Source organism: Oryctolagus cuniculus, chromosome 1 (assembly GCF_051225735.1).
Source record: "Oryctolagus cuniculus isolate XC-2025 breed Fujian yellow rabbit chromosome 1, ASM5122573v1, whole genome shotgun sequence".
In the NCBI taxonomy this organism is placed as follows: domain Eukaryota; kingdom Metazoa; phylum Chordata; class Mammalia; order Lagomorpha; family Leporidae; genus Oryctolagus; species Oryctolagus cuniculus.
In genome coordinates this window covers 215,350,032-215,369,828 of record NC_142867.1, presented here as the reverse complement: position 1 = coordinate 215,369,828, position 19,797 = coordinate 215,350,032, and the positions used below count along the sequence as shown (strand labels likewise).

The following is a 19,797-nucleotide window of genomic DNA, read 5'->3' as shown; positions in this document are numbered from 1 at the left end:
ACGCATCAGGGAGGCATTCTGTGGTCCAGACCCAAACCACCACGGCTTAAGCAGCACTTTTGTCTTTGTGCCACAAGGAGTCCAAAGCAGGAAGTCCAGGGCTGAGGCACCTGCTCAGGAACCAGCTTCCCTTTCTCCCCCACACTGCAGTCTGCACAGTGACAAGAACTTGGCTGATATCAGGCAGCGTTTCCAGGCAGGGAGAAGGACAACAATGAGTCTTCCTGAGTTGGTCACTTTGTCTCTTCATCAGCTAAACCATCATTTCCCTGAAATCTCCACCCTATCAGATCTCTGCTTATGCCTTGTCACAAAGTCACAGCTCCAACTACAGAGAAGACTGGAGAAGGCCAAGAGGATGCAGGGAAGCGGTTGTGGCTTCTTCCCTGTTGGTGTTTGATTGGGGACCTCGGGGTCTAGAATTAAGCCCTCCACACCCATCTGTGTAAATCATCACCCATGGCTGGCCACTTTCTCTCTTGCTCACTAGTGTATGTGCCTCTAAAATTTTCTCCTAATTTTCTCTTCCTCCTGCCGTAGGCAGTGTTGTGATGCATTTAATGTGTAAGTAGTTTTTAAAACACATGCTCTTACATTGTGTGCACTGAGGGCACATGCTTTTTCTAAAAAAATGAATGAGTGGTTTTGAAGTATTTTAAAAATGTATATTAATTTTATTAATTTGAGAGGCAGAGTGAGAGAGCACCAGACAGAAACAGAAGGGCAGATCTTCCATTTCACTCCTCAAATGCCTGCACTGGACATGGCAGGACAGGCTGAAGCCAGGAGCCAGAACTCAATTCAGGTCTCCCCTGTGGGTGGCAGGGACCTGATTCCATGAGCTACCCCCCTCTGTCCCCTGCTGCACCCAGGGTGCACATCAGCAGGAAGCTGAGTCAGGAGTGGAGCTGGGACTCTGCTATGGGATGTGGGCACCCCACGCGCCATCTTCAGCTCTGTGCCAACACCCACCCGCACCTGCTCTTACTCCCTGGAACTGCAATTGATGACTTGTCTCCTGCTGCAGCCTGGTGTTCAGGACCCATCCAGGGTGTTGTACGCACTTCAAACCCGCTTCCCATTGCTGCATGGAACCCCACAGTGTGGATCCACCACCTTCTGCCCAGACACCAGAATAGAGGATGAATTGTGCCTCCACCTCATCCTCCTGTCCTCCTGAATGTAACCATATTTGAAAACAGGGTGTCTAAAAGGTAATTAGAATAGACTAGAGCATAGGAGCCCCGATCCATGCGGTTATATATGTAACAGGGGCTTCAAAGGGTGATTAAGTTAATCGGGGTCTTTAGGCGGGAGCGCAAATGCAATAGAACTGGTACTCTGACACGCAGAGAGCCACGGACACATGGCGCCCATCACAAGGCAACACCCAAGGCCCCAGGAGGCCACCAACCCCCGCCCTCTGGGGCCGGGCTCCAAGGAAGAGCAGGCGGAGCTCCCAAGCCCCACCCCTGCCCCCTCCCGCCCTAAATTCAGGCGCTGGGGCTGTGGGGCGCTCACACCGCCTTCCCTCTGCACTGGGACCTGCAGCCCCCGGTGAGCAGACGCCCTGCCTCCTCTTCGCTCTTCCTCCTCCCTGCTGGGTTCCGGACGGCCCTGCGGGGAGCGTGGGCGCCCGGCCCTGGGGCTCCTGGTGCTGCCAGGCGTCTCCGCCCTGCGCTCCGAGAAAGTTGGGAGCCGGACGTCCCGGGGCTTCCTGGCCTCGGCGGCTGCTTGGAGCCATCCGGAATGGGGAGGGAAAGAAGGGCGAGGCCCGGCTGCATTGCTGGTGGCCCCCAAGGCCGCCCGCACGGGGACAGGGGCAGGGCGAGAAACTGCAAGCAGCCCCGCGGCTTATTTGCCTGTAACTGACTCACTCGGGGGACGGCGCGGCTCCAGCTGGATCCGAGAGAGTTCGGGCCAAGTCGACTCATTTCTCGGTATATGAGGTGCCAGGTTCAAACGCGAACCCGCGGTTTTCCCCCTGGAGCTAAAATAAGTTTGCGGGTGAACAGCGGGCGGAGCAGCGGCGCCCCCCGGTGGCGTTCAGGGGTTCCCGCGGGTCTCTCGGAACGCGGGGTCCTCTCCAGTGGAACCTGGTTGTTGGCCTTGGTCGCTCTTTTCCTGAGGATTCGTCCCTGTGAGATGAGAAACGGGATGTTTGCAGGCCCAGGGGAGTTCCGGAGAGGAAAACTGGAACCCAAAGGCTGGAACTCCAGTCCTTTACGTTTCTTCTTGTCCTGGAGGTTTCTTTAAGCCTCCGGTTTTGTGTTATTTTTTTAAAGATTTCTTTTACTTATTGGACATGTAGAGGTACAGAGAGAGGTAGAGACAGATTCACTCGCCAAGTAGCTGCAGCGACAGGGCTGGGCCAGGCTGAAGGCAGGAGCCAGGGTCTTCTTCCAGGTCTCCCAGGTGGTCCAGGGGCCCAAGTGCCATGTGCCGCTGCTTTCCCAGGCGCATTAGCAGGGAGCTGGATGGGAAGAGAGCAGCCAGGACTCAAAGTGGCACCCGTATGGGATGCAGGCACTGCAGGCCAGGGCTTTAATCTGCTGTGCCACAGCGCCGGCCCCTTAGCCTCAGTTTTCTCATCTGTCTGTTGGGAAGCTATGAGGAGAAATCGACATAGCAGATAGGAAGTGCTTGGCGCAGCACGAGCACCAGACAAGTACCCATGGAATGTGGCTGTTGGCGAGTGTGCCGAGGTAGTGCCAGCTGGCCTTGGCAATGGCCTGCACCCCTAAGAGTGCGGTCATCTCAGGGAAGCTGACTCTGTGTTTACTGAATCCTAGGAGCCTCAGGATGGTGCGTGCTAAGAACTGGACCCTGAAGAAGCACTTCCATGGCCACCCCACGGATAGTGACTTTGAGCTGAAGACAGTGGAGCTCCCACCCTTAAACAATGGAGGTGAGGCCAGCACTCAGCGTTGGAAGAGACTGTATCCGGCAGCCTTGGCTGCGAAACACACTACCCCCAGAGGGTTTGGGTTTTGTTTTTTTTTTGTTTTTGTTTTTGTTTTTCTAAGACTTATCTGAAATTCAGAGCTACAAAGAGAGAGGGAGAAAGAGAGAGAGAGAGAGATCTTCTATTTGCTGGTTCTCTCCCCAAATGGCTGCAACAGCCAAGGCTAAGCAAGATCAAAGCCGAGAGTTTTATCCAGTCTCCCATGTGGATGGCAGGGTCCCAAAGACTTGGGCCATCTTGTGTTGCTCTCCCAGGCACAGTAGCAGGGAGCTGGACTGGAAGTGGAGCAGCCAGGACTCAAACTGGTGCATTATATGAGGTGTCTTTACCGGCTGTGCCACAAAGCCGATCCCATACTCCAGAGTTTTGGTGACTTAACCAACAATGATTTCTTGGTCCACAACTGTGTGGGTTGGCAGTTTGGATGGGTTACATTGGGTGGCCTTTTCTAGATCTCACCTGGGCTGCATGGTTGATTTAGGATGGGCCTTGCTTAGTGTCTGGGGTGTTGCAGGGGTTTCCTGGGGCGCATGCCTCAGCTCTCCTGGTGTGGTCTTTCCTGCTGGCTAGGTTGAGCTCTGTTCTTGTGGTAGTCTTGTGGGTCAAGAGCTGCTGGAGCTGGCAATCTCCAATATGTGCACACTTCTCAGCTCCTACTTGTATTGTGTTTGCTAATATCCCATTGGGCAAAGCAAGTCACATAGGCAAGCCTGAATTCCAGGGGTGGGAAAGTGAGTTGTGGGGGCTGGCCTTGTGGCATAGTGGTAAGGTGCCACCTTGGTGCTGGCATCCTATATTGGCGCCAGTTCGGGTCCCTGCTGCTCCACTTCTGATTCAGCTCTGTGCTCTGGCCTGAGAAGGCAGGAGAGGATGGCCCAAGTGCTTGGGCCACCGCACCCATGTAGGAGACCAGGAGCAGGCTCCAGACTCCTGGTTTTGGATCGGTGCAACTCCAGCCATTGCAGCCAATTGGGAAGTGAACCAACCAACCAACAGATGGAAGATCTCTCTTTGTCTTTCTCCCTCTGCCTCTCTCTCTGGCTCAGACTTTTAAATAAATAAATAAATGTTTTTTAAAAAAAAAGTTCTGGATGAGAAGAGTGAGGCAGGGAGGCTTTGGAGAAAAGTCAGTGTGAACAAGAAGTGTGGCCAAGTTATGAGTGCCGTCTACACTGTGATGGCCACACCACAGACGCAACATTCCCACAGAGACTGTGTGCACAAGGGTCACCCCAGCTAAGAGCAAAATCTTTTTTGAAATCTTGAAGATTTATTTTTATTTATTTAAAAGGCAGAGTAACATAGAAAGAGGGGAAGCAGAGAGAGAAATAGATCTTTCATCTGCTGGTTCACTCCCCAGATAGCCGCATTGGCCAGAGCTGAGCTAGGCTGAAGCCTGGTACTCCATCTGGATGTCCCATATGGGTGGCAGGGGTCCAAATACTTGAGCCATCTTCTGCTGCTCTCCCAGGCACATGGCAGGAAGCTGGATTAGAACCTGAGCAGCTAGGACTTCAGCTGGTCTTCTGATATGGGACACAGGTGTCACAGTTGGCACCTTAACCCACTATACCACAATGCTGGCCCCACAAATTCAGATTCATATTTTTTTTAGATTTTTATTATTTGAGAAGTAATTTCACAGTCGCAGAAAGAGAGAGGGAGAGACAGAGAAAAAAGTCCTCCATCCACAGGATTACTCCTTAGATGGTCCTAACAACCAGAGCTGGGCTGATCCGAAGCCAGGAGCCAAGAGTTTCCTCTGGTCTCCTTGTGAGTGCAGGGGCCCACATGCTTGGACCATCTTCCACTGCTCTCCAGGGCCAATAGTAGAAAGCTAGATTGGAAGAGGGGCAGTTGGGAAGGAACCAGTGCCCATATTAGATGCCAGCACTGCAGGTGGATGCTTAGCCTACTATGCCAAAGTGCTGTCGCCCACGAATTCTTTAATACTAACTGAGACTGGTAATAATCCAATGTTATGTGAATACCGTGAAATATTGGTCACACATGTGGCCTTGAACGAGAAGCTTATCCTAAATGTAAACAAAGTGGAAGCAGTGATTATTGAGAAAGTCAGATGAAATAATCCATACGGGCGCAGGCATTTGGCAAGGTGGCTAGGATGCTGTTTGGGACATTCACATCCAGTGTCGGGAGAGCCTGGATTCAACTTGGCTCTGTTTTCAATTCCAGCTTCCTCCTAGTGCACACCCTGGAAGCAGCACATGGTGGCTCAAGTAGTTGGGTCCCTTTCACCATGTGGGAGATCCAGATAGGGTTCTGGTCCCCAACTTCAACCTACTGAGGGCATTTGGGAAATGAACCAGAAAGTGCAAGATTTCTCTCTCTCTTGCTCTGCTTTTCAAATAAATAAAAGTTGAAATAATCCAATAAAGCATGGAGTCATGCTGAGTAAATAGCATTATATGTTATTATTTTTTAAGATTTATTTATTTATTTATTTGAAGGGCAAAGTTACAGAGAGCGAAGGAGAGACAGACACAGAGAGAGAATTCCAGCTGCTGGTTCACTCCCCAGATGGCTGCCACAGTCAGGCCTGGGCCGGGCCCGTGGTCTCCCATGTGGGTGGCAGGAGTCCAAGCACTCAGGCCATTCTCCACTGCTTTTCCCAAGCCACTAGCAGGGAGCTGCATTGGAAGCAGAGTAGCCAGGACATGAAGCGGTGCCCATATGGATGCCAGCACCACAGGCAGCTTCCCCCGCTGCACCCCAGTGCCACCCCTCGTTCTTAATACCTGGACTGGGCCGCGGGTGTGAGCCTGCAGCGTGTCCCTGGCAAGCACAGAGCAGAGGGCAGCCTGCAGCAGAGCGGTGAGCTGTGTTGTGTGAAATGCTAGGGAAGCAAGGCCGTGAGTTTTCAATGCCTGTGCACTGCTTTGTTTTGCAGAGGTCCTGCTGGAAGCTCTGTTCCTCTCCGTGGATCCTTACATGAGGTATATCATTTTCCTCCTGCGAAGTCCTGCGGGGGACCTTGTTCTGAATCCATTCACCTTTAAAATATCCAACTGATGCAACACTCCTTTTCCCCTTGTGCTCCCGGTGTCGTCTTGGTGCTGGGCTTAGTCAAAGGTCACCCTTTCAGCCTTTTCTTTTTTTTTTTTTTTTCAATATTTATATGTACTTTATTTTTTTTAATTTTTATTTTTTTGGTTTTTTTTTAACTTTTATTTAATGAATATGAATTTCCAAAGTACGACTTATGGATTACAATGGCTTCCCCCCCATACCGTCCCTCCCACCCACAACCCTCCCACCTCCCACTCCCTCTCCCCTTCCATTCACATCAAGATCCATTTTCAATTATCTTAACATACAGAAGATCAGCCTAGCACACATTAAGTAAGGATTTCAACAGTTTGCTCCCACACAGAAACATAAAGTGAAAAATAATAGATGATTTTTTTAAATGATGATGAAATCAGATCAGACCTACTGTCATGTTTAATCCCAGTGAGAGTCAAGTTGGGAATTGATATTTTTTTTTTACAGAAGATCAGTTTAGTATGCATTAAGTAAAGATTTCAACAGTCTGCACCCCCATAGAAACACAAGGTGAAATATATTGTTTGAGTACTCGTTATAGCATTAAATCCCAATGTACAGCACATTAAGGACAGAGATCCTACATGAGGAGTAAGTGCACAGTGACTCCTGTTGTCGACTTTACCAATTGACACTCCTGTCTATGGCATCAGTAATCTCTCTATGCTCCAGTCATGAGTTTCCAAGGCTATGGAAGCCCTCTGAGTTCTCCGACTCTTATCTTGTTTAGACAAGGTCATAGTCAAAGTGGAGGTTCTCTCCTCCCTTCAGAGGAAGGTACTTCCTTCTTTGAAGACCTGTTCTTTCCACTGGGATCTCACTCACAGAGATCTTTTTGCCAGAGTGTCTTGGCTTTCCATGCCTGAAATACTTTCATGGGCTTTTCAACCAGATCCGAATGCCTTTAGGGCTGATTCTGAGGCCAGAGTGCTATTTAGGACATCTGCCATTCTATGAGTCTGCTGAGTATCTCACTTCCCATGTTGGATCACTCTCCCCTTTATTTATTCTATTGGTTAGTGTTAGCAGGTACTAGACTTGTTTATGTGCTCCCTTTGACTCTTAGTCCTTTCATTATGATCAATTGTGAACTGAAATTGATCACTTGGAATAGTGAGATGGCATTGGTACATGCCACCTTGGTGGGATTGAATTGGAATCCCCTGGTATGTTTCTAACTCTACCATTTGGGGCAAGTCAGCTTGAGCATGTCCCAAATTATACCTCTCTTCCCTCTCTTATTCCTACTCTTATGTTTAACAAGGATCACATTTCAGTTAATTTTCAACACTTAAGAATAACTGTGTGATAATTACAGAATGAAACCAGTCATATTAAGTAGAACAGACCAAAAAAAAATACTAAGAGGGATAATGTATTAAGTTGTTCATTAACAGTCAGGGCTATGCTGATCAAGTCACCGTTTCTCATAGTGTCCATTTCACTTCAGGAGGTTTCCTTTTTGGTGTTCAGTCAGTTGTCACTGATCAGGGAGAACATATGGTATTTGTCCCTTTGGGACTGGCTTACTTCACTCAGCATGATGTGTTCCAGATTCCTCCATTTTGTTGCAAATGACTGGATTTCGTTATTTCTTACTGCGGTATAGTATTCTAAAGAATACATATCCCATAATTTCTTTATCCAGTCTACCGTTGATGGGCATTTAGGTTGGTTCCAGGTCTTGGCTATTGTGAATTGTGCTGCGATGAACATTAGGGTGCAGACCGCTTTTTTGTTTGCCAATTTAAACTCCTTTGGGTAAATTCCAAGGAGTGGGATGGCTGGGTCGAACGGTAGGGTTATCTTCAGGTTTCTGAGGAATCTCCAGACTGACTTCCATAGTGGCTTGACCAGTTTGCATTCCCACCAACAGTGGGTTAGTGTCCCTTTTTCCCCACATCCTCGCCAGCATCTGTTGTTGGTAGATTTCTGTATGTGAGCCATTCTAACCAGGGTGAGGTAAAACCTCATTGTGGTTTTGATTTGCATTTCCCTGATTGCTAGCGACCTTGAGCATTTTTTCATGTGCCTGTTGGCCATTTGGATTTCCTCTTTTGAAAAATGTCTATTGAGGTCCTTGGCCCATCTCTTAAGTGGGTTGTTGGTTTTGTTTTTGTGGAGTTTCTTGATCTCTTTGTAGATTCTGGTTATTAACCCTTTATCTGTTGCATAGTTTGCAAATATTTTTTCCCATTCTGTCGGTTGTCTCTTCACTCTCCTGACTGTTTCTTTTGCAGTACAGAAACTTCTCAATTTGATGCAATCCCAATAGTTGATTTTGGCTTTGACTGCCTGTGCCTCCCGGGTCTTTTCCAGAAATTCTTTGCCTGTGCCAATATCTTGAAGGGTTTCTCCAATGTTCTCGAATAACTTAATGGTGTCAGGACGTAGATTTAGGTCTTTAATCCACGTTGAGTGGATTTTTGTGTAAGGTGTAAGGTAGGGTCTTGCTTCATGCTTCTGCACGTGGAAATCCAGTTTTCCCAGCACCATTTATTGAATAGACCGTCCTTGCTCCAGGAATTGGTTTTAGATCCTTGGTCAAATATAAGTTGGCTGTAGATGTTTGGGTTGATTTCTGGTGTTTCAATTCTGTTCCATTGGTCTATCCATCTGTTTCTGTACCAGTACCATGCTGTTTTGATTACAACTGCCCTGTAGTATGTCCTGAAATCTGGTATTGTGATGCCTCCGGCTTTGTTTTTGTTGTACAAGATTGCTTTAGCTATTCGAGGTCTCTTGTGCCTCCATATGAATTTCAGCATCATTTTTTCTAGATCTGAGAAGAATGTCTTTGGTATCTTGATTGGGATTGCATTGAATCTATAAATTGCTTTTGGGAGAATGGACATTTTGATGATGTTGATTCTTCCAATCCATGAGCATGGAAGATTTTTCCATTTTTTGGTATCCTCTTCTATTTCTTTCTTTAAGATTTTGTAGTTCTCATCATAGAGATCTTGAATGTCCTTGGTTAGGTTTATTGCAAGGTATTTGATTGTTTTTGTAGCTATTGTGAATGGGATTGATCTTAGCAGTTCTTTCTCAGTCATGGCATTGCTTGTGTATACAAAGGCTGTTGATTTTTGTGCATTGATTTTATATCCTGCCACTTTGCCAAACTCCTCTATGAGTTCCAATAGTCTCTTAGTGGAGTTCTTTGGATCCTCTAAGTAAAGGATCATATCGTCTGCAAAGAGGGATAGTTTGACTTCTTCCTTCTCAATTTGTATTCCTTTGATTTCTTTTTCTTGTCTGATGGCTCTGGCTAAAAATTCCAGAACTATGTTGAATAGCAGTGGTGAGAGTGGGCATCCCTGCCTGGTGCCAGATTTCAGTGGAAATGCTTCCAACTTTTCCCCATTCAATAGGATGCTGGCTGTGGGTTTTTTATAAATTGCTTTGATTATATTGAGGAATGTTCCTTCTATACCCAATTTGCTTTGAGTTTTCATCATGAAAGAGTGTTGAATTTTATCAAATGCTTTCTCTGCATCAGTTGAGATAATCATATGGTTTTTCTTTTGCAGTCTGTTAATGTGGTGAATCACATTGATTGATTTGCGAATGTTGAACCATCCCTGCATACCAGGGATGAATCCCACTTGGTCTGGATGGATGATTTTCCTGATGTGTTGTTGTACTCTATTGGCGAGAATTTTATTGAGGATTTTTGCGTCTATGTTCATCAGGGATATTGGTCTGTAATTTTCTTTCAGTGCTGCATCTTTCTCTGGCTTAGGGATTAAGGTGATGCTGGCTTCGTAGAAAGAATTTGGGAGGATTCCCTCTTTTTCGATTGTTCTGAATAGTTTGAGAAGAAATGGGATTAGTTCTTCTTTAAATGTCTGGTAGAATTCAGCAGTGAATCCATCTGGTCCTGGGCTTTTCTTTGTTGGGAGGGCCCTTATTACTGTTTCAATTTCTGTCTCAGTTATGGGTCTGTCTAGGTTTTCGATGTCTTCCTGGTTCAATTTAGGTAGTTTGCATGTGTCCAGGAATCTATCCATTTCTGGTAGATTTTCCTGTTTGCTGGCATACAGGTCCTTGTAGTAATTTCTGATGATTCTTTTTATTTCTGTGGTGTCTGTTGTTACGTTTCCTTTTTCATCTCTGATTTTAATGATTTGGGTCTTTTCTCTTCTTTTTTTAGTTAGTTGGGCCAATGGGGTGTCAATTTTGTTTATTTTTTCAAAAAACCAGCTTCTCGCTTGGCTGATTTTTTGTAGTGTTTTTTTGGATTCAATCCTGTTAATTTCTTCTCTGGTTTTAATTATTTCTCTTCTCCTACTAGATTTGGGTTTGGTTTGCTGCAGTTTTTCTAGGTCCTTGAGGTGCGCTGAAAGCTCATTTATTTGGTACCTTTCCAATTTCTTGATATAGGCACCTATTGCTATAAATTTGCCTCTCAATACTGCTTTTGCTGTATCCCATAAGTTTTGATATGTTGTGTTGTTGTCTTCATTTACTTCCAGAAAGTTTTTGATTTCTCTTTTGATTTCTTGAATGACCCAGTGTTCATTCAGGAGCATGTTGTTCAGTCTCCATGTGTTTGCATACTTTCTGGGGTTTCCTGAGTTGCTAATTTCCAGCTTCATTCCGCTGTGGTCTGAGAAGCTGCATGGTATGATTCTAATTCTTTTGAATTTGCTGAGACTTGCTTTATGGCCTAGTATGTGATCAATCCTAGAGAAGGTTCCATGCGTTGCTGAGAAGAATGTGAAGTCTGTAGATGTAGGGTTGAATGTTCTGTAGATATCTGTTAGATCCATTTGGGCAATAGTGTCAATTAAATCTGCTGTTTCCTTGTTGATCTTCTGTCCGGATGATCTGTCTATTTCTGAGAGTGGAGTATTGAAGTCCCCCAGTACTATTGTATTGGAATCTAAATCTCCCTTTAAGTCCCTTAACATATCTTTTAAATAGACCGGTGCCCTGTAATTAGGTGCATATACATTTATAATAGTTACATCTTCCTGTTGAATTGAACCCTTAATCATTATATAGTGTCCCTCTTTGTCTCTCTTAACAGTTTTTGTATTAAAGTTTATTTTGTCTGATATTAATATGGCTACACCTGCTTTTTTTTGGTTTCTGTTGGCATGGCATATCTTTTTCCAACCTTTCACTTTCAGTCTGCATGCCTCTTTGTTAGAGAGATGTGTTTCTTGTAGGCAACAAATAGTTGGGTTGTGTTCTTTGAGCCAGTCAGTCAAACGGTGTCTTTTAACTGAAGAATTCAGACCATTAATGTTCAATGTGACTATTGATAGGTAGTGACTTTGCCCTGCCATTTTCCCGGAGATATTTTCTAGTATATGCTTTGAGCTTCCCATGCTCTTTTACTGGTAGGTGTTCTTCCTTTCCCTTCTTTCATATTGATGGCCATGTTTCTGTGTTTCTGAGTGTAGCACATCTTTAAGTATCTTTTGCAGGGCCGGACGAGTGGCCACAAAGTCTTTCAATTTCTGTTTGCTATGAAAGGTCTTTATTTCACCTTCATTCACAAATGAGAGCTTGGCAGGATATAATATTCTGGGCTGGCAATTTTTCTCTCTTAGCACCTGTGCTATGTCTCGCCATTCCCTCCTAGCCTGTAGTGTTTCTGATGAGAAGTCTGCTGTGAGTCTGATTGGAGATCCTCTGAGAGTAATCTGACGTTTCTCTCTTGCACATTTTAGGATCTTTTCTTTATGTTTCACTGTGATAAGTTTAATTACCACGTGTCGTGGTGAGGATCTCTTTTGGTCATGTTTATTGGGGGTTCTATGAGCTTCCTGTACTAGGATGTCTCTGTCCTTCTCCAAACCTGGAAAGTTCTCTGCTAGTATCTCACTAAAAAGGCCTTCTAATCCTTTCTCTCTCTCCATGCCTTCAGGAACTCCTAGAACTCGAATGTTGGTTTTTTTAATAGTATCCTGTAGATTCCCAACAATATTTTTTAGATTTCTAATTTCCTCTTCTTTTCTTTGGTTTGACTGTATGTTTTCCTGTGCTCTATCTTCTAAGTCCGATATTCTCTCTTCTGCTTCACCCATTCTGTTTTTAAGGCTTTCTAATGTGTTTGTCATTTGATCTATTGAGCTCTTCATTTCATTTTGATTTCTCTTCACTATCACACTTTCCTGTTCTACTAGTTTCTGAGTTTGATTTTGATTCTTCCTTAAAATTTCATTTTCACGAGAGAGATTTTCAATCCTGTCCAATAAGGATTTCTGTAGTTCAAGGATTTGCTTTTGAAAACTTCTAATTGTTCTTATCATAAATTTTTTGAAATCCGTATCTTGCATTTCCTCTATCTCATCATCTTCATAATCTTGGTTTGGGGTGTTTTGTTTCTTTGGAGACATCATAGTGTCATCATTGATCTTGTTCGCTCGATTTCTGTGTTTGTTGCTTGGCATAGTTAATTCTTCTTTCGTCACTGTGCGTTTTTTTTTTTTTTATACTATGTCCGTGTTAAGTGGACTGCCTGCTGTTGGAGGAGCCTTGGAGGCTTGAGATGGGTGTGGCCTGAGAGCTCTGCTTGGTTCTTCCTGGTTCAGGGTGTCCAAAGGTGACACCCTCAGGTTATGCATGGTAAATCTCTCTCTATTTATTTATTTATTTATTTATTTATTTATTTTATTCAGGGGGTAAGTAACACTGCATGGCACCGCTTCTCCCCAGAGTCCATTTAGGCTCCTCTGGACTCCCACTGGGTTGCCTAGGCTACTGAATTGTAGTGACTCAGTTCCTTAGCTCTCCGCTGTTGATATGTAAATCCAGAGAGGGGGCCTGCTCTTTGTCTCTTGCGAATTCTTCAAGCCTTGAGAGAGAAACCCCCAAGCTCTTTTTTTTTTTCCTTCTTTCCGGTAGTGAGTTTGCTGCACTTTCCGGCCCCCCTCTAGATTCTGACCCCCGTTTCCCCGCCAATGTCTCGGGTTATTGAGCTCACCTCCCCTTCCAGCGCCCATGTGTGGACTCCGAGCCCTGGACGTCGGAACTCTCCCCGCTGTTGTCTGTGTTTTTTCATGCACTCCCCTTCCCGCACTGGCCGCAGACCCTGCGGCTTCCACGGCACCCGCGGCTCGGCTTCCGCGTGGTGGGCGACCTTGTTCTCCCAGTAGGTCCTCCGATTCACAGCCACTCGATGCAGAAGAGTTTACTCTGCAATATTTTCCTGGTTCTTTTTTCTGAGGCTACCGTAACTCCCCTTTTATTAAACTAAATTTACCCGGACTATCGGTGCACGCCCTTACTATTCCACCATCTTGGCTCCGCCCCTTTCAGCCTTTTCTTTTACAACCCTCTCCTGGTGTTGTGTGGCATGGCTTCCAGCAAAACTGCAAGAAGCAAGGAGCCCAGCTCCATCTGTCCTTTTCACTTGGAAGGGATTGGCAGAGGGAGGGGCTTTCCTTAGCTTCAGAGACCTGTCTTGTTACCTTCACCTGGCGTCCTCAGTACACAACGTCGGGGGGAGGGAGGGAATAAAAAGCCTCCAAGGGCCACCGATGGCTCAGTGCCTTTCTGGGTCACTAGGTAAATGCTAGTCTTTCAAGACTAGAATCGCAACTGTAAGATTTAGCTGGTTTTCCTTTTTGTGTGGCTGTGGTTTTGGGAAACAAGTATGCAGTGCTGCCTGAGTTGCATTTTTAGCCACTGAAAGAAACTCACCCGCAAGTGTACACAGGGGTGGGCATCTCGTGTTCCATCATAGGAAAATGCTACGCGAGGGTTTCTCTGGGTACAGAGCAGAGCTGCCTCTAACCCGTGCTAGGATGCACCTGCTCTGCCTTGTGTGTCTGAGTTTCAGTCTGCACATCCCGGCCTGGCGGTTTTTCATTTGTTTTGAAACTGCAGACAGTAGCCCAGTTATTCGTCAGTATGAAGAATGGAATTTGTTTTTCAGGTTGGGATCCAAAAGACTGAAGGAGAGAGACACAATGATGGGGCAGCAAGTGGCCAGGTAATTATTTCCATTTGTCCCCGTGCTTGGTAACCTGTCTCCTCTTCACCTCCTACCGGCCCCGGCTCTGTCCTGGCTCCCACAGTTTCTTCAGCTTGGATGCTTCACTCACTGACCTTGGAAGCATGTTGGGAAATCCTCCCCCCTGCCTGAATGATGGGGAGTGAGGGCAGGCTGTGAACATGTCATCATTTCAACCTCCCTGTGTCATCCTTACTATTAATTACTACAAATACTGTATTCATTCAGTCCGTGCTTATTGTAAAACTTCACATAACATAAAAATTTTATCTTTCTTTTTTTAAATATTTATTTATTTATTTGAAAGTCAGAGTTAGACACAGAGAGAAGGAGAGGCAGAGAGAGAGAGAGATCTTCCATCTGCTGCTTCCCTCCTCTATTGGCAGCAAATGCAAGATTTGTGCCCATCCTAACCAAGGAGCTTCTTCTGGGTCTCCCATGCGGGTGCAAGAGCCCAAGGACTTGAGCCATCTTCTTCTGCTTTCCCAGGCCATAGCAGAGAGCAGGTTTGGAAGTGGAGCAGCCGGGACTCAAACCGGAGCCCATATGTGATGCCAACACTGCAGGTCTGGGCTTTAACCCGCTGTCAACTGTACCAGCACAAAATATTATCTTTCAAACTGAATTTTCTACCATTGTTTGAACCTTAAAAGATGACTATTTTTTTTTTAGTCATAATTACACAGAGAGAGGAGAGGGAGAGGGAGAGGGAGAGGGAGAGGGAGAGGGAGAGGGAGAGGGAGAGGGAGAGGGAGAGGGAGAGGGAGAGGGAGAGGGAGAGGGAGAGGGAGAGGGAGAGGGAGAGGGAGAGGGAGAGGGAGAGGGAGAGGGAGAGAGGTCTTCCATCCTATGGTTCACTCCCCATTGCCGCAATGGCCAGAGCTTTGCGTATCTGAAGCCAGGAGCCAGGAGTTTCTTCCAGGTCTCCCATGTGGGTGCAGGGGCCCAAGGACTTGGGCCATCTTACACTGTTTTCCCAAGCCATAGTAGAGAGCTGTTGGAAGTGGAGCAGCTGGGACTCGAACCGGCGCCCATATGTGATGCCAGCACTGCATATCTGGGCTTTAACCCACTGTACCCCTGCACCGGCACAAAATATTATCTTTCAAACTAAAAGTTCTACCATTGTTTGAACCTTAAAAGATGACTGTGTTTTTTAAAGTCAGAGTTACACAGTGAGAGGAGAGGCAGAGAGAACGAGAGAGAGAGAGAGAGAGAGAGAGAGGTCTTCCATCCACTGGTTCACTCCCCACACTGCTGCAAAGGCCAGAGCTGTGCCGATCCGAAGCCAGGAGCTTCTTCCAGGTCTCCCATGCGGGTGCGGGAGCCCAAGGACTTGGGCCATCCTCTACTGCTTTCTCAGGCCATAGCAGAGAGCAGGATCTGAAGTGGAGCAGCCGGGACTCGAACCGGGGCTCATATAGGAGGCGAGTGCTTCAGGCCAGGGTGTTGACTGCTACAACACAGCACCAGCCTCAAGCCAGATAACTTTTAAAAATTAATAAAAAAGATTGTATGAGTATTCACTATAATTATTCCCATTTTTTTAAATGTTTGTTTATTTTTATCTACCTGCAAGGCAGGGAGGGAGGGACAGAGGAGAGAGAGATCTTCCACCCACTGGGTCGTTCCCCAAACACCTGCAGCAATCAGAGCTGAGCCAGGCTGAAGCTGAAAGCCTGAAATACCACTTGGGTGGCAGGGGCTGCCGGGGACCCAGGACTGGAGCCGTCGTCTGCGGGCCCTCAGGAGCTTAGCAGGAAGCCGGATCTGGAGCAGAGCAGGCAGGACTCAGCCGGGGCTCCTGTACGGGACGGGGCCTCACCCGCTGCACCACGAGGCCTGCCCGTCCCCATCATTCAACGTCCACGATGCACACATTGATATTTCATGCTTAGTTCAGTTGGATTTCTGTCATTATTGGTAATGTTGACCTTTTGTGAGTTAATTATCAATGGTCCCCTGCGAATCACCTGTTTATGTCCTGTGTTCTATCCCTTTAGGACTTTTTATGTGTTATATTGATGAATGCAAGCTTCTTATGTGTTACACATATTAATATTACAGGCCGGCGCCGCGGCTCTCTGCTGTAGCCAGGGAGTGCAGTGGAGGATGGCCCAAGTGCTTGGGCCCTGCACCCCATGGGAGACCAGGAAAAGCACCTGGCTCCTGGCTTCGGATCAGCGCGATGTGCCAGCCGCAGCGGCCATTGGAGGGTGAACCAATGGCAAAGGAAGACCTTTCTCTCTGTCTCTCTCTTTCACTGTCCACTCTGCCTGTCAAAAAAAAAAAACAAACAATATTAATATTACAAATATTTAGATCTTTATCTTTCTCCTGTGTCTAATCATGGCTAAGCTTTATGTAATAACGTTATAAATATTTGTACTTATAGCTTTTCTTTAATCTCTTGCTGAGGCTTTCTCCTGTCCAAAATTGCTAAAATGTTCATTCATATTTTCCTCAATGTTATATACATTAATTTTTTTTAACAGGCAGAGTGGACAGTGAGAGAGAGAGAGAGAGAGAGAGAGAGAAAGTTCTTCCTTTTGCCGTTGGTTCACCCTCCAATGGCTGCTGTGGCCGGCGCTCTGTGGCCGGCGTTTTGCGCTGATCCTGATTTGAAGGCAGGAGCCTGGTGCTTTTTCTGGTCTCCCATGGGGTGCAGGGCCCAAGGACATGAGCCATCCTCCACTGCACTCCCTGGCCACAGCAGAGGGCTGGCCTGGAAGAGGGGCAACCGGGACAGAATCCGGTGCCCCGACCGGGACTAGAACCCGGTGTGCCAGTGCCACAAGGCGGAGGATTAGCCTATTGAGCCACGGCGCCGACTATACATTAATTTTTTATATTTAAAATTTTCAGACTCTTAATTTTTATAGACATAAAGAGGGAAATGTTAATAATTAGCCCAATTTTAGAACACCATCTGTTGCTGTTTTATTGACATTGTCGCTCCCCCTCTTCGTGGAGGAACGACACAGGACCCTGCGCTGTTCTTTCATCTGCTCGGCCCTTCCCGGGTTTGCTGCTGGTTCTTCCCGGGTTGGCTACCGACCCTTCCACCTCCGTGGAAGGGCGGTTCCCCCTGCCACATTCCCCACTTCCGCGGGGGAGCGGCACACCGCCGGCCGGCTCTCTCGGGGGCTGCACAGGTGTTCCCCTTAGATGTTCCTGGTGCATGCCGTCTCTCTCCTCCTTTATAGTCCTCCTCCGCCAATCCCAACTCGGCTGCCCACACGCCGAGTATGCTGCTCTCCTCCAATCAGGAGCAGGATCAGCTCCTGGAGGTCAGCAATCAAGTTGGCAAGAGGCAGCTGCGTAGAAGCTGTTTTCTTCTCTCCCAGCGCCATATTGTGGGAGAGCAGATGCATAGAATAAGTCTTAATTCCAGTAACTCAGTCCAGTCCGGGTTGCTCCCCACAGACATTTTCCTGGGCTTCAGTGAATTTATTACAGTGGTGGGAAAGGACAATCTGTGAGTCGGTTAAGGCCCGAGAAATCATTCGGTTCTTCCCTGCCAAGGCAGCTGCAGGTGGACTAGGCATTCAACAGATCTACAGCAGGCTAACTTTTAAGTTGATCATGCTGTATGGCCCATGAATGATGTTAGGAATCCCCAGCTGGCTCTTGGGAGAAAAAGGATTCCCCACCCCTGGTTTAGAGGGACTCATACCTTATCATCTTTTTCTCTAAACACTAGTATGTCTCCCATTTCTCCATTTTGTCTGGTATCCTATGAGAAGTTTTCTTCATATACATTTCTTCTTTTACGTTTCTTGCTAATAATCTAAGAAGTGAACATGTATTTGTATGTGTTGAGCTGGTAAAGGTTTTCTAAAATGTACTACCTCATGACAGAGATGACGTGCTGATAGGTTTATGTACATTGCTGGTGGAAGCCTTAGTTGGCACAGCCTTCGAGACAGGACTTTGGTGATAATCACGAAGAGTTACAGATGTTTCAGTACACTTGACCTAGTAATCCCATTTATGGAAACATTATCTAAGGAAAAACAAATTCACATTTATGAGTAATAGTTAAATGTCATTGATATTAGGAAAGATGCTGGCAATCACTGAATGATGGGAGAATAATTAAGTTCATTACAGTTTTTGAAGGATTCTTATTAACATGGAAAAATTCTCCATTATGTAGACTAGCATCCTGTTGAGAGAAAAATTACATTATAAAGCATAAAACTACATCAATTATGTAAACATCTATATCATTAAGATTGCCATAATACACCAAAATATTAGCAGTTATCTTTGTGTTATAGGGTTGGAACTGTTATTTGATTTTATATGCTTGAAGATTTCTAGAATAAACATGTTTTATAAATTCATGATCTGAGAGAAAAATGGTATAGAATGATAAGAGTGGGAGAATAAGAAACAAAGGGAAATCAGTAATAAGAGAGAAAGGACAGGCAAAACCAGGAGATGTGACTGTTATTGGAACCAGAGAGGGAAGATTCGCAGGTGACCCACTGCGTTGGACAGAACAGGATGGTAAAAAGAGATCTTGACGAAATACCCACTGTATTTTTTTGTTGTTGTTGTATTGGACAGGCAGAGTTAGACAGTGGGAGAGAGAGAGAGACAGAGAGAAATGTCTTCCTTCCGTTGGTTCACCCCCCAATGGCCACTACGGCCCGCACTGTGCTGATCTGAAGCCAGGATCCAGGTGCTTCCTCCTGTCTCCCATGCGGGTACAGGGCCCAAGCACTTGGGCCATCCTCCACTGCCTTCCTGGGCCACAGCAGAGAGCTGGCCTGGAAGAGGAGCAACCAGGACAGATTCTGGCGCCCCGACCGGGACTAGAACTTTGGGTACCGGTGCCGCAGGCGGAGGATTAGCCTAGTGAGCTGTGGCGCCACCCTACCCACTGGATTTGTGATCAGGAGGCTGTAGTGGAATAGTAGGGGTGGGTGGCAGGTTGCAGTGGGTTATCAAGTGGGAGGCTCAGGTGTCAGAGGAAGAAGAGGGAAGGGAGGGGTCGGGGAAAATGAGACTTGGAGATGTCAGAGTTGAGCAAGCTTATAGGCTAAGGGAACAGGCCAGCAGGGAGGAAAGTGTTGAAGATTCCGGAGAGAGCAGGGTGAAGGATGGTGGGAGCCCCCTGAGTAAGAGAAGAGGCCGGTGTGCGGGCATTTGAGCCAGAGCATGGGACCCCTTGCTTGAACAGAGGAGAACTGGGTAAGACAGAGGCCTGGGCTGGGTTGGTTGGAGAGTTCTTCTCTGGCGGCCTCTGTGCCACTGGTTGAGGATGAAGATGGAGAGGCGTGGCAAGGTAGCAGTCGTGGGATGGCCACCTCAGCGCCCTTCTGCAAACCTGGACCCCATAGCATGCTAACTCCCTGAGAGGACGGGCTCATTGTCTTCATGGCTCTATCTTTCAGAGTTGTGGAAAGTAAAAACCCAGCGTGGCCGGTCGGGACCCTCGTCCTGGCTCATTCAGGCTGGGCATCGCACTCCATTTCCGATGGACAACAACTGGAGAAGCTGCTTACAGAGTGGCCAGACACCTTGCCACTGTCCTTGGCCCTGGGGACAGTCGGCATGCCAGGGTGAGTTGCACGGGGATATTTTATTGGTGTGAGTGCTGGATACTCTGGCCTTCCAGAAGGATTTGTTCAGAACTTAGTCAACAAAAAGAGATTTGAGTATTACAGCTTGGAGACCGATTCCAGGAGATAGGACGAAGAAGGGAACATCAAGGAAAGCATCCGTAAGTGTAGGAATGGATAAAGGGAATGTGCTAGGTGTATTTAGCCTTAAAAAATAAAAT

General features: G+C 46.6%; 1 protein-coding gene across 1 annotated transcript in view; it reads left to right on the top strand.

The window, feature by feature from the left end:
• Window positions 1-1,415: 1,415 nt before the first annotated feature.
• Window positions 1,416-19,797, top strand: part of LOC138844979 (prostaglandin reductase 1) — a 28,628-nt gene continuing 10,246 nt past the window's right edge. The window contains exons 1-5 of the mRNA XM_089301638.1: window positions 1,416-1,557; window positions 2,793-2,908; window positions 5,877-5,922; window positions 13,926-13,982; window positions 19,409-19,576. Of these exons, the coding sequence (XP_089157764.1) occupies window positions 2,803-2,908; window positions 5,877-5,922; window positions 13,926-13,982; window positions 19,409-19,576 (377 nt within the window). The 5' untranslated portion in view covers window positions 1,416-1,557; window positions 2,793-2,802. The remainder of the gene's footprint in view (window positions 1,558-2,792; window positions 2,909-5,876; window positions 5,923-13,925; window positions 13,983-19,408; window positions 19,577-19,797) is intronic.